We start from the raw sequence: 14261 nt of genomic DNA on the forward strand, positions 1-14261 counted from the left end.
CACTTGACCCAGCTATCTTAGCTAATTATAGGCCAATCTCCAACCTTCCTTTTCTCTCAAAAATTCTTGAAAGGGTAGTTGTAAAACAGCTAACTGATCATCTGCAGAGGAATGGTCTATTTGAAGAGTTTCAGTCAGGTTTTATAATTCATCATAGTACAGAAACAGCATTAGTGAAGGTTACAAATGATCTTCTTATGGCCTCAGACAGTGGACTCATCTCTGTGCTTGTTCTATTAGACCTCAGTGCTGCTTTTGATACTGTTGACCATAAAATTTTATTACAGAGATTAGAGCATGCCATAGGTATTAAAGGCACTGCGCTGCGGTGGTTTGAATCATATTTATCTAATAGATTACAATTTGTTCATGTAAATGGGGAATCTTCTTCACAGACTAAGGTTAATTATGGAGTTCCACAAGGTTCTGTGCTAGGACCAATTTTATTCACTTTATACATGCTTCCCTTAGGCAGTATTATTAGACGGCATTGCTTAAATTTTCATTGTTACGCAGATGATACCCAGCTTTATCTATACATAAAGCCAGAGGACACACACCAATTAGCTAAACTGCAGGATTGTCTTACAGACATAAAGACATGGATGACCTCTAATTTCCTGCTTTTAAACTCAGATAAAACTGAAGTTATTGTACTTGGCCCCACAAATCTTAGAAACATGGTGTCTAACCAGATCCTTACTCTGGATGGCATTACCCTGACCTCTAGTAATACTGTGAGAAATCTTGGAGTCATTTTTGATCAGGATATGTCATTCAAAGCACATATTAAACAAATATGTAGGACTGCTTTTTTGCATTTACGCAATATCTCTAAAATTAGAAAGGTCTTGTCTCAGAGTGATGCTGAAAAACTAATTCATGCATTTATTTCCTCTAGGCTGGACTATTGTAATTCATTATTATCAGGTTGTCCTAAAAGTTCCCTGAAAAGCCTTCAGTTAATTCAAAATGCTGCAGCTAGAGTACTAACGGGGACTAGAAGGAGAGAGCATATCTCACCCATATTGGCCTCTTCATTGGCTTCCTGTTAATTGTAGAATAGAATTTAAAATTCTTCTTCTTACTTATAAGGTTTTGAATAATCAGGTCCCATCTTATCTTAGGGACCTCATAGTACCATATCACCCCAATAGAGCGCTTCGCTCTCAGACTGCAGGCTTACTTGTAGTTCAGGCTCCTCTCCTGTGGAACCAGCTCCCAATTCAGATCAGGGAGACAGACACCCTCTCTACTTTTAAGATTAGGCTTAAAACTTTCCTTTTTGTTAAAGCTTATAGTTAGGGCTGGATCAGGTGACCCTGAACCATCCCTTAGTTATGCTGCTATAGACTTAGACTGTTGGGGCGTTCCCATGATGCACTGAGTGTTTCTTTCTCTTTTTGCTCTGTATGCACCACTCTACATTTAATCATTAGTGATTGATCTCTGCTCCCCTCCACAGCATGTCTTTTTCCTGGTTCTCTCCCTCAGCCCCAACCAGTCCCAGCAGAAGACTGCCCCTCCCTGAGCCTGGTTCTGCTGGAGGTTTCTTCCTGTTAAAAGGGAGTTTTTCCTTCCCACTGTTGCCAAGTGCTTGCTCACAGGGGGTCGTTTTGACCGTTGGGGTTTTTACGTAATTATTGCATGGCCTTACCTTACAATATAAAGCGCCTTGGGGCAACTGTTTGTTATGATTTGGCGCTATATAAATAAAATTGATTGATTGATTGATTGATGATGTAATGACAGCCATCTCCCCAGTGCCTTTACCTGACATGCAGCCCCATATCATCAATGACTGTGGAAATTTACATGTTCTCTTGCTTTTCCTTAGCCCATTGTAACCTTGTTTTTTTCTGTTTAGGTGTTAATGATGGCTTTCGTTTAGCTTTTCTGTATGTAAATCCGATTTCCTTTAGGCGGTTTCTTGCAGTTCGGTCACAGACGTTGACTCCAGTTTCCTCCCATTCGTTCCTCATTTGTTTTGTTGTGCATTTTCGATTTTTGAGACATATTGCTTTAAGGTTTCTGTCTTGACGCTTTGATGTCTTCCTTGGTGTACCAGTATGTTTGCCTTTAACAACCTTCCCATGTTGTTTGTATTTGGTCCAGAGTTTAGACACAGCTGACTGTGAACAACCAACATCTTTTGCAACATTGCGTAATGATTTACCCTCTTTTAAGAGTGTGATAATCCTCTCCATGATTCATGTCAGTCCACTTGGTGCAACAGCTTTCCAAGGTGTGATCACTCCTTTTAAATGCAGACTAACGAGCAGATCTGATTTGATGCAGGTGTTAGTTTTGGGGATGAAAATTTACAGGGTGATTCCATAATTTATTCCTCAGAACTGAGTGAGTCCATATTTTTTTTCCCTCTGCTTGGTCTAAAAAAGTAACCATTACTGACTGCCACAATTTTTTTTTCCTGATTTCTTATAGTGTTTCTTAAAGCCAGAAAGTTGCCATTTGAAATGACTTTAGTTTTGTGTCATGTCTGTGATCTGCTTTTTTTCTACAAAATTAAACAACTGAATGAACATCCTCCGAGGCTGCTGATTCCATAATTATTGCCAGGGGTTATATATACCTTATTCCTACAGAGGCAGTAACATGTTTTGATGCAATTTGTCATTCCTCCACCATAAACTGAAGAGGAAAATAAATGGATGATGGAAGATTTTAAATTTGCACAAAAATGGCACCAAAAGGCAAATTAACGACACATTATTCAGTCATTTGCAGATGTAATGGGTTGATTGAAATATGGCAGGCAATGAAGCATTTCTCTCTTCTCGATACTTATGGTCTCTGAAAAGAGGGACTGTGAATAAAATGGCTATTTCCGACATGCTTAAAGCAATATTTGTGTTACACCCCTTGAATTGAAGCTGAAAGTCTACACAATAACAACATCTTGATTGTTTCATTTCTCCATTGTGATGATATAAAGAAGCAGGTCAAGTCTGGGAACATACACTGGTGCGGTATGTCTCTGCCTCAACCACACTATGGAACCACCTTGAGTTCTGAATGGCAACAATTCAGGCCCATCTTCACCTCTTCAAAGTAGCCATCTATTGGCTTCCCCTTGGCTCTTTCCACTTGTTAAGGTCCTCAACATGTGCTGGCTCATGTCCACAGAAACGTGTCAGATGGCCAAAATGTCAGAGCTGACATTCCCTCACTATGCTTCATCTGAGTCTCCCTAAGAAACAGTGTGTTTGACAAAAAGTAATTCCCTGATACCTAAGGATCCTCTGAGGAGACCTATAATCATCCAGTTTTCACCTCAAGTTACTGGTTAGTGTCTGTCTCACAGCCATACAGTAAAACAGAAAGTACCAGGACCTGAAAGACTTGGACCTTTGTTGTTGGTGATATAAACATTGCAAAACACCTCTGTCCAGTGACCACATGACCTCATAAGGTCTTTCCAGGTGCCTCTTGATGTTGAACTTCAAGAGGCATGAATGACTTAAGTGAATCCTTCTACATGTTTGACACCTGAGGCAGTCACAAACCCCAACACTCTGTACATTGCTGCATTTATCTTCACTGTTTGGATGGTGCCTGGTTTCCCCCAAACATGATGCCTGGCATTCACGCCAAAGAGTTCAATCTTTGTCTCATCAGACCAGAGAATTTTGTTTCTCATGGTCCAAGAGTCCCTCAGATGCCTTTTGGCAAACTCCAGGTTGGCTGCCATGTGCTTTTTACTAAGGCATGGCTTCCATCTGGCCACTCTGCCATACAGGCCTGATTGGTGGATTGCTGCAGAGATGGTTGTCCTGATCACTCAGCTTAGACAGCAGCCAGCTCTAACAAGAGTCCTAGTGCATCCAAACTTCTTCCATTTACAGATGATGAACACTCTGCTCCTTGGGACCTTCAAAGCAGCAGAAATGTTTCTGTACCCTTCCTCAGGTTTGTGCCTTGAGACAGTCTTGTCTTGGAGATCTACAGACAATTCCTTTGACTTCATGCTTGGTTTGTGCTCTGACATGCACTGTCAACTGTGAGACCTTATATGTACACAGGTGTCTGCCTTTTCAAATCATGTCCAGTCAAATGAATGTATCCTAGGTGGACTCCAATTAAACTGTAGAAACATCTCAAGGATGATCAGTGGAAATAGGATGTGCCTGAGCTCAATTTTGAGCTTCATGGCAAAGGATTTGAATACTTATGTACGAGGTCTGTTAGAAAAGTATCGTACCTTTTTATTTTTTTCAAAAACTATATGGATTTGATTCATATGTTTTTACGTCAGCCAAGCTTGAACCTTCGTGCGCATGCGTGAGTTTTTCCACGCCTGTCGGTTGCGTCATTCGCCTGTGGGCAGGCTTTGAGTGAGCACTGCTCCACCCCTCTCGTCGTTGTTTCATTGCAAGGAAATGGCGGAATGATTTGAGCTTTTTTTCCATCAGAATTTTTTCAGAAACTGTTAGAGACAGGCAGCTGGAAACCATTCGAAAAATTTATTTGGCTTTCGGTGAAAATTTTACGGGCTTCACAGAGAATAAGGAGTGTTACTACAGCTTTAAGGATGACCCACAATGGTGCACGGCGCTCCGAGCCGCCATCGAGAGGCAGAAACCACCACATCATTTCTAAATGGATCGCTGTGTGGAGCCGGGACCGCCGTGTGCAATTTCTCTGGTTATCACAAGAGCTGGACATCAGCCATTTTCTGGCAGATTTCACTTTTAACAAGAGATTTTGTCATGGAAAGCTGCGCGGAGGCTTCGCGCGTCATGACCGATTCGCTGATGAAGCGAGACAAAGGAACACCTCCGTTTCGGAGTGTTAGAGGACAAGTTGGGACATGCCTATCTCAGCTTTCAGTGCTTACCAGTCGAGTGAGTATAAGAGAAGTTGTGGAGAGCTGGGCTTGTCCCAACTTGTCCTGTAACACTCCGAAACGGAGGTGTTCCTTTGTCTCGCTTCATCAGCGAATCCATCGTGACGCGCGAAGCCTCCACGCGGCTCCATATAGTTTTTGAAAAAAATAAAAAGGTACGATACTTTTCTAACAGACCTTGTACATGTGATTTCTTAGGGTTTTTTTATTTTTATTTTTAATAAATTTGCAAAAATCTCCAAAAAAAAATTCACATTGTCATTATGGAGTATTGTGTGTAGAATTTTTGGGGAATAAGGTTGTAACAAAAGTGAATCACTGTGAATACTTTCTGGATGCACTGTAATCCACTGGTTTCCACAATCCTACTCAAGACTCAGTCCATGCAAGCAGAGCAGTATAGAAGCCAGAACACATTCCTGGTCCAGTCATTCCAGTAGTCACTGGGAAGAAATGAGACACTCTGCAGTACCTGTGTATAGACTGACAAGTGATGTCTTCCAGCTTCTTGGGGATCCCATGAATTCTCAGGATGTCCCCGAAAACAGCCCGGTCAACCAAAACAAATGTTGATAATATTTGCATTTGCATTTGAGTTCTCGCTGGGCTAGGATGTGATCACTGAATGTGGATAATTGAGTGTGCAGCCAGCCTCTGGCTGCTGAACAGCAAGTAACCTGGACTGGATCCAATATTTAGAATAATCCTTGCAAGCACCTTTCCAGGCACAGAGAGTAGTATAATACCCCAGTAGTTATTGCAATCCAGGCAATGACCCTTTCCATTACAGGGTCAAAATTACAAGTAAATGAATGAATTACCACTGTCCAAATACTTAAGGACATAACAGTACTTTAGCTACGTTTTATATCTCTAAAATTCTAAATTAACAGCTCTGAAGAAGTGCCCATTTTTGAGCTGTCATAATGGAATAGTCCAACGCTCAGTTAGTGTACTCTCCAAAGGACTGTTTTATGATCCTGAGTGTGCAGAGTTAGTTATGGAGGAGATTTAAACACCCACAAAAAAGCAGCCAAGGGAAGCCTGTCAGGCTCTAAAGTAGTAGCACTGCTTTAAAATATTTTTCATCAGGATTTTTTTTTTTATTGCCCCTCTGTCACTTTTATCATCCTCTGTCTCTTCCAGACGAGTGTGTCCATACACACATACATTACAGCTCCACGCCTGTGCTCATGCACAAATGACTGTGCGCCCACATGCACATACATGAAGGATGATGGCAGAGGCGTGGACAGAGCCAGCCTCCTATCTCTCCTGTAACCGCGGCAACAGAGCTGCAATTGATCCTCCAGGATGAAGACCATTGGCTTTTACGTGCACACAAACACACATACAGTAAAAACGCAGGGCGACATGCATACACGCAGTAACATAATTAGACCGAACTTTTATGCATCTACTTGAAATAAAAGTTTTCTTCGTACAACTAAATCTCTGCTAAACACTCCTATTTGTCTTAGTTTTGATTCACTGTTGGTCAGCAAGTTGTTGTCGAATCAGCTGTTTTAGTTGCAGGCACAGGAGGAAGTTAACACATAAAAATAAAATGGGTTCCAAACTGCCATCATTGGCAATAAAATATCAGTAAAAAAGAGAGAGGGTATTTTTTTCCCAATCAGCACCACTTTGCCTCTGTATAATTTAATTAGTGCCTCAACTGTAATTAACAGTAATTAATCCGTTGTCATCTTGTCTGCACCAGGGATACTTGGAAATTATGATCAATACATTTTCCTTCAGTGTGCCGTGTTTTTGAATTGACTGCAGACATCAGAGCTGGTTACAGATGAGTAACCTAAATCTTTTGAATCTAAGTAGATTGACTGATTCATTCATACTGACGCATTGACCGTAGGGATCCACAAGCTCTAGATTGGGTAGTGTTTATAAAATAGGTAGCTGACATTTTTTTCAAGGGTGGTAATAAATTATGCAAAGTTTTTATAGTGAGTTGGAATGGCGTGTGTGTCCAGAATGTTTTTAGAACCTTAGACCTCAACAGTTTCTAGAAGCACTCAACCATTTTATTTCCTGTTAATTATGTATTTTTGTATGTTAATTTACTGTCTTAATGTATTTATAAATTGTTTAGGTTCTTGTTATCATACATACATTATTATTATTATTATAATTTTATTATTACTTCTATTTTATTTTATTTTTAAATGGACCACAATGGAAATACGTGTTTTCACCGTCTTGTGTCATCCATGTATTTTAATATATTTAGAACTAGCTGAGTTACACCCGTTCTACACATGGGTAATAGAGAAGAATTTTAGCCAAGTCATTGTATATTTCATGTCACTTTAGTTAAGGTGTAGTAAGTTGCATTGCATTGTGTGTATGTTGTCATTAATTTTCATAGAGCAATTTTTGACATTCATGAGACTCAAGTGACTGACAATAAAAAGGTGACAGCATCTCATATCACCGCAATGCTGTGGGATATATAATGTTCTTAGTGTCTCGGCAGATGTTTTCCCAGCTGTATTACATTTAGTCCGTTTAGCACTTGGGGCTTTACGGCCTAACGCCTCTTGCTTCTTGGGAGGCATATCAACAGTCTGCATGCTGTACACAGCAGGTACATTTTAAGTCAAAAATACACACCTTAAACTCGCATGTAGTGCACGCTGGCCTGTTCAGATTCTAATTAAAGTCCACCCTCGCTAGCCGCTACTACGTAGTAAGTAAAGCGTGATGCTTGCTACCTGACCTGAGTACCACGTGAACTGTGAAAATAAGGGCTCCAGTGAGGGGATCATGGTCTAATATATAAGGCTGACTGTGTGTGTATATGTATGTTTGTGTGTTCGCGCACGTACGCTTTCCACCTAAGGACCACAGTGACCTCCCCCTTGGTGCCCCCAGTCACCATAGCAAGTTTGGTGTCTATTGCTTAATTACTGTGGTTGCGCATAGTGGAGCAGGTTGTGATCTAATATATAAGGCTGACCATGTGTTCGTGCACGTACAAATTCAATCTACGTGCCCCAAATTCAATCTAAGTGCCCCAGTGTTGATATATATATATATATATATATAATTATATATTATATTATATACTTACACTGAACTTACTAAATAAAATCACACACACACACACACACACACACACACACACACACACACACACACACACACACACACACACACACACACACCACTTTGCTTTTAATATATAAATATTTTACCGCTCACTGCTGGAATGGTGTGAGCCCAGAATGTAATTATCAATGTTCATTGTTCACTGTTGTTCGATAATATCCCCAATGTCTCCAAAAATATTAGTCCTATCAACTTTCTGTTTTTGCGGTGTTCATCCTTGACCCAAAATACATAAGCATACCAAACAACTAATATCAGTTCTCCCCAGTTTATCCGGGATCAAAGCCATACACACACATGCATACATGCACACAGGGGTCATTTTGCTTTTAATACATAGATTATATTATGTACTTACATTGAACTTACTAAATAAAATCAGTCACGCACACATACACGTACACAGACGTCACTTCGCTTTTAATATATAGATGATTTACCACCCCCTGCTGGGATGGCAAATGAGTCCAGAATTTAATTATCAACATCCAATGTTCAGTGTTGTTAGCTAATATCTGTAACTTCTCCAAAAATATTAATCCTATCAACTTTCCGTTTTCACAGCATTCATCCTTGGCCTAAAATACATAAGCATACCAAACAGCAAATGTCAGCTCTCCCCAGTTTCTCCGTGATCGAAGTTACACACATGCACACAGAGGCCACTTGGCTATTATAATATAGATTCTATACCCACTTGTTCCAATAAAGGGTCACATGGGAGTTGGAGTCTATCACAGCAATCACTGGGTGCGACGTAGAAGCACTCTGGACAGGTCCCCAGTCTACAACCCCAATTCCATTGAAGTTGGGACATTGTGTAAAATGTAAATAAAAACAGAATACAATGATTTGCAAATCCTCTTCAACCTATATTGAATTGAATACACCACAAAGACAAGATATTTAATGTTCAAACTGATAAACTTTATTGTTTTTGTGCAAATATTTGCTCATTTTGAAATGGATGCCTGCAACACATTTCAAAAATGCTGGGACAGTGGTATGTTTACCACTGTGTTACATCACCTTTCCTTCTAACAACGCTCAATAAGTTTCTGGAAACTGAGGACACTCATGATTGGGTATAAAAGGAGCATCCCCAAAAGTCTCTGCCGTTGACAAGCAAAGATGGGGCGAGGATCACCACTTTGTGAACAACTGCATGAAAAAAATACTCCAGCAGTTTAAGAACAATGTTTCTCAATGTTCATTTGCAAGGAATTTAGGGATTTCATCATCTACAGTCCATAATATAATCAGAAAATTCAGAGGATCTGGAGAACTTTCTACATGTAAGCGGCAAGGCCGAAAATCAACATTGAATGCCCGTGACCTTCGATCCCTCAGGCGGCACTGCATTAAAAACCAACATAATTGTGTAAAGGATCTTACAAGTGCAAGTTAAAACTCTACCATGCAAAGTGAAAGTCATACATCAACAACATCCAGAAACGCTGCCACCTTCTCTGGGCCCGAGCTCATTTGAAAAGGACAGACTCAAAGTGGAAAAGTATGCTGTGGTCTGATGAGTCCACATTTCAAATTGTTTTTGGAAATCATGAACATCATGTCCTCTGGACAATGGTAGTGCGTACAATGGTCTCATTGTAGGCACTACAATGGTGCCACAAAAACATTTTCTGGTGATCTTTCACTAACAACGTGGTTGGAAATAACCTGGTTGAATACAACCCAATTTTCTTAATTTTGCAGGAAACAACCTTGAAATGTTTAAAGGTAAAAAAAAAACAAAACAAAAAGAAAACATGGTTGCACATTAATAAAATTGCATATTTAATAAAGATTACATATTCAGCATCTTGCCTTTATTTGTAAATGCTTTGGGAACATTAATACTCATTATTCTTTAATCACAATGTTATGGCTGTTCATAGACTTAAATGTGTAACTTTTAATGCTGTTTTATTGTTGCATCTTGGTCCTGTGTGTCGCTCCATGTATGCATAACATTTTACTTAGGATTCTCAGATGTAGAGTGTGAGGACTGAACTAAGTTTGTTTTTCTTATGTAAACAACAATTTCTGTGTTTTTTTCTGTTTTTTTCTTTCAGGTCCGACATCGTTGGTGTGAGCTGGTGGTCAAACACGCGTATGCTCAGGCTTATGGAGCCGTGGAAAACTTCCTAGTTCATGACCAAGTATGAACACATTTATCATGTGTGACATAGCTCATAACATTACACTCCACCATAGACTGGACTCTGAATCTGCAAACCAGGGGGTCCACTATAATGGAGACACATACAAGTCAATGCAAATGCAAAAGTTTTCATGTTTTAAGTAATTAATGTAAATCATCCAAAATGTGACCAATCGATGTGGCCGGATGGACTCAGACAAGCTGGTGTCAATAACATTGTGGCCCAGATCAGTTTGCTGATAAGCCTTCATCTTTCGGCACAAAAATGCTTATGCAGTCACCAAGGAGGTGTTTTAACTTTTGGTACTATTGTACATCAAGGCTGCCGCTTCTGAGCTGCCATAAGTTTTGGGTGGCTCCATCATCCACTGCTAGTGAGTGCCGCTCCTCCAACCTCGAGCATCTTGGCTTTACCGCTAGAGAGTGCTGCTAATCCAAAATTGATTGTCTCAGCTCCTCTGCGAGCAAATGCCACTCCTCCAACCTCTGCTGTCTTGGCCCTGCCACTATCTAGTGCAGCTTCACCACTAGAGAGTGCTGCCTTCCAACTTCTATCATCTCAGCTCCACCACTGGCAAGCGCCACTCGTCCAACCGCGATTGTTACAGGTCATACCAGAGAAATGGTTGCACTGGTGGCCACCAGGGCTTGAGATGGTTGGGTTTTCACACCTGTATTTATTATGAATAATGGGTGTCTCCAATATGACCAACTTCCTGGTTTGTGACACCATGCGAAAGTGGTCTCTATAGCCTATGAGCCCTAAGCCAATTTTGACCTAATCGGTACCACTAAAATGGACTGAATAATACTTGCCATGGCCCACAAAAAAAAAAAAAAGTATGGTGGCCATCCCATGGCGGTAGCTATAGCCAGGTAGGTGTCAGTGAAGTTTCTGTGAAGGCTCTCAGTTGTCTAGGTGGTTTCCATAGTAGAGAAGCTTTAATCTTCGACTGGACTGGGTTGCTACACGAGGATGTTTCGCTTCAAATCGCAGAAGCTTCCTCAGCTGAAATTCTTGCTCTGGTAGTCTGATTTCTGTCTTGACCCTTGTAGAGAAGAACAAACAGAAGCCACAAAAGCTGGAGTTTTAAACCTAACCAGACCCCTCCTACCGAGAGGCAGACTGCTGTTGGCTAGTGACTAAACAATTGCTTTAATTAGCACCTATTGTGCTTTAGTTAGCATCCTCCTAATGACAGGGTAGCTGTCCCTCCTATCGATGGGACTGACGCCTCTCCTGACGGCTCTCCTGGTGATGTGAATGACTCATTACCATGAACAAAAGACTGAAACTGCTTTGACCTGAGTACCCCATTGTAAACAGGGCACAAAGCGTGTCTCAGACCCCCTCCCCGGTTAAGGCTGGGTTTCAACTGTTTCACATACAATGCCTCCTTCACCCCTCTCTCAAACCATTTCTTCTCTCTGGCTAAGATTTTAACTTCCTTGTCCTCAAATGTGTGGTTAGTGTCTTTAAGGTGGAGATGAACTGTAGACTGAGGTCCACTGGTGCCCTCTCTGCAGTGCTGGTATAACATTTTGTGCAGCACCTGCTTAGTCTCATCTATGTAGTGTTCATTACAGTTTTCCTGACATCTGATAGAATACACTACATTGTTGTTTGTCACTAGGGATCCTGTCCTTAGGGTGAACTAATTTCTGTCTCAAGTTGTTAACAGGTTTAAAGTAAACTGGGATTTTGTGCTGTCTGAAGAGCCTCTGTAGTTTTTTCCCCTATTCCTGCTAAATAAGGGAGAGACACTCCTCTTCTTCTTGTCTCTGTCTCCTGTCTGTCTGGTCTCTTTGTTCTTTGGGACTTCTGCACTTTATCCAGTCAGTGAAGTATTATGCGGGGTAAACATATAAAAATGGTCTAATCATATTTATAAGTATACCACATTATTTGTCTGATCACAAAAAAGTCAAAGGTCAAGACAAAGGTCAAATTCAGTTTGTACAGGGGCCAGAAGTTAAAGTTGCTCAGGTTTTAGTTAAAAAGTGATGCAAGGTGTTGGTAACATTGATAGGATTAATAAATGAAATGGTTTTGACTGTGCTGAATGTTTGATCTCCAGAGTAATGATCAAACAAAGTCAGCATCCTTTGGATTCTATGACATATGTTACCCTGTAACATGATAACTAAGCACAACAGATGGTGCAAATTAGTCCTTTTAAAAATCCTATTAGTCCAGCCAATAATTTGCATCACTTTTTTTTTTTACCAACATTGGAACAACTTTACCTTTTTACCCTGTATAAACTGAAATTGACCTTTGTCACAATTTTTACTGGTTTTACCCCATAACATTCAGTTATAGTCCAAATTATACCTTTTTAGAATCTTTAAGATCAGACAAGTAAAGTGGTATACATTTCACTATGATTTGAGCATTTTCAAATTTTGACCCCTGTGTAATCCTTCATTGACCCCTACCTGGCTCTAGCTACCAGTCTGGTATACTGAGGCTGGATTATAAGTGTTAACTAGTCCCCTTAAATGGTACTGAAAGTCTGCTTGGCCCATGGTAGTCTGATACCTGATGTATTACTGTGTGTGTACTCCAGGCCATGGGTGTGTATCTGTATGGGGAGCTTATGGTTCATGAGGACCCTGAACAGCAGGCTCTGGCTCGTCATTGCCTCTCATTGGTCCAACAAGAAATGGACCAATCAGCACGCAGAGTGGTGGAGGAGATGGTTCTTTGACACTGGAGGTAAAATGTCATTCTCAGTTTACAGAGTTCATTTGCAGGCTACAAGCTGCTCCATACCCTCAACATTATACGGAAAGGCCCGACATACAAACAAAAACCTCTACTTCTGGAAAAAGTGTCTTCATAAGAATACCTCTGTAATTTGAGTCATCTACACTCAACAAAAATATAAATGCAACACTTTTGGTTTTGCTCCCATTTTGTATGAGATGAACTCAAAGATCAAAAACTTTTTCCACATACACAATATCACCATTTCCCTCAAATATTGTTCACAAACCAGTCTAAATCTGTGATAGTGAGCACTTCTCCTTTGCTGAGATAATCCATCCCACCTCACAGGTGTGCCATATCAAGATGCTGATTAGACACCATGATTAGTGCACAGGTGTGCCTTAGACTGTCCACAATAAAAGGCCACTCTGAAAGGTGCAGTTTTATCACACAGCACAATGTCACAGATGTCGCAAGATTTGAGGGAGCGTGCAATTGGCATGCTGACAGCAGGAATGTCAACCAGAGCTGTTGCTCGTGTATTAAATGTTCATTTCTCTACCATAAGCCGTCTCCAAAGGCGTTTCAGAGAATTTGGCAGTACATCCAACCAGCCTCACAACCGCAGACCACGTGTAACCACACCAGCCCAGGACCTCCACATCCAGCATGTTCACCTCCAAGATCGTCTGAGACCAGCCACTCAGACAGCTGCTGAAACAATCGGTTTGCATAACCAAAGAATTTCTGCACAAACTGTCAGAAACCGTCTCAGGGAAGCTCATCTGCATGCTCGTCATCCTCATCGGGGTCTCGACCTGACTCCAGTTCGTCGTCATAACCGACTTGAGTGGACAAATGCTCACATTCGCTGGCGTTTGGCACGTTGGAGAGGTGTTCTCTTCACGGATGAATCCTGGTTCACACTGTTCAGGGCAGATGGCAGACAGCGTGTGGCGTCATGTGGGTGAGCGGTTTTCTGATGTCAATGTTGTGGATCGAGTGGCCCATGGTGGTGGTGGGGTTATGGTATGGGCAGGCGTCTGTTATGGACGAAGAACACAGGTGCATTTTATTGATGGCATTTTGAATGCACAGAGATACCGTGACGAGATCCTGAGGCCCATTGTTGTGCCACATCCAAGAACATCACCTCATGTTGCAGCAGGATAATGCACGGCCCCATGTTGCAAGGATCTGTACACAATTCTTTGAAGCTGAAAATGTCCCAGTTCTTGCATGGCCCGCATACTCACCGGACATGTCACCCATTGAGCATGTTTGGGATGCTCTGGACCGGCATATACGACAGCATGTACCAGTTCCTGCCAATATCCAGCAACTTCGCACAGCCATTGAAGAGGAGTGGACCAACATTCCATAGG

General features: G+C 41.2%; 1 protein-coding gene across 2 annotated transcripts in view; it reads left to right on the forward strand.

Annotated features, from left to right (window-relative positions):
* aopep (aminopeptidase O (putative)) overlaps positions 1-14261 on the forward strand; it is a 277707-nt gene that overhangs the window by 248736 nt on the left and 14710 nt on the right. For both annotated transcript variants that reach the window (XM_034170526.1, XM_034170527.1), the window contains exons 15-16: positions 10075-10161; positions 12734-12882. In XM_034170526.1, the coding sequence (XP_034026417.1) occupies positions 10075-10161; positions 12734-12874 (228 nt within the window). In that variant the 3' untranslated portion in view covers positions 12875-12882. The remainder of the gene's footprint in view (positions 1-10074; positions 10162-12733; positions 12883-14261) is intronic.

Source organism: Thalassophryne amazonica, chromosome 5, assembly GCF_902500255.1.
Source record: "Thalassophryne amazonica chromosome 5, fThaAma1.1, whole genome shotgun sequence".
In the NCBI taxonomy this organism is placed as follows: Eukaryota; Metazoa; Chordata; class Actinopteri; order Batrachoidiformes; family Batrachoididae; genus Thalassophryne; species Thalassophryne amazonica.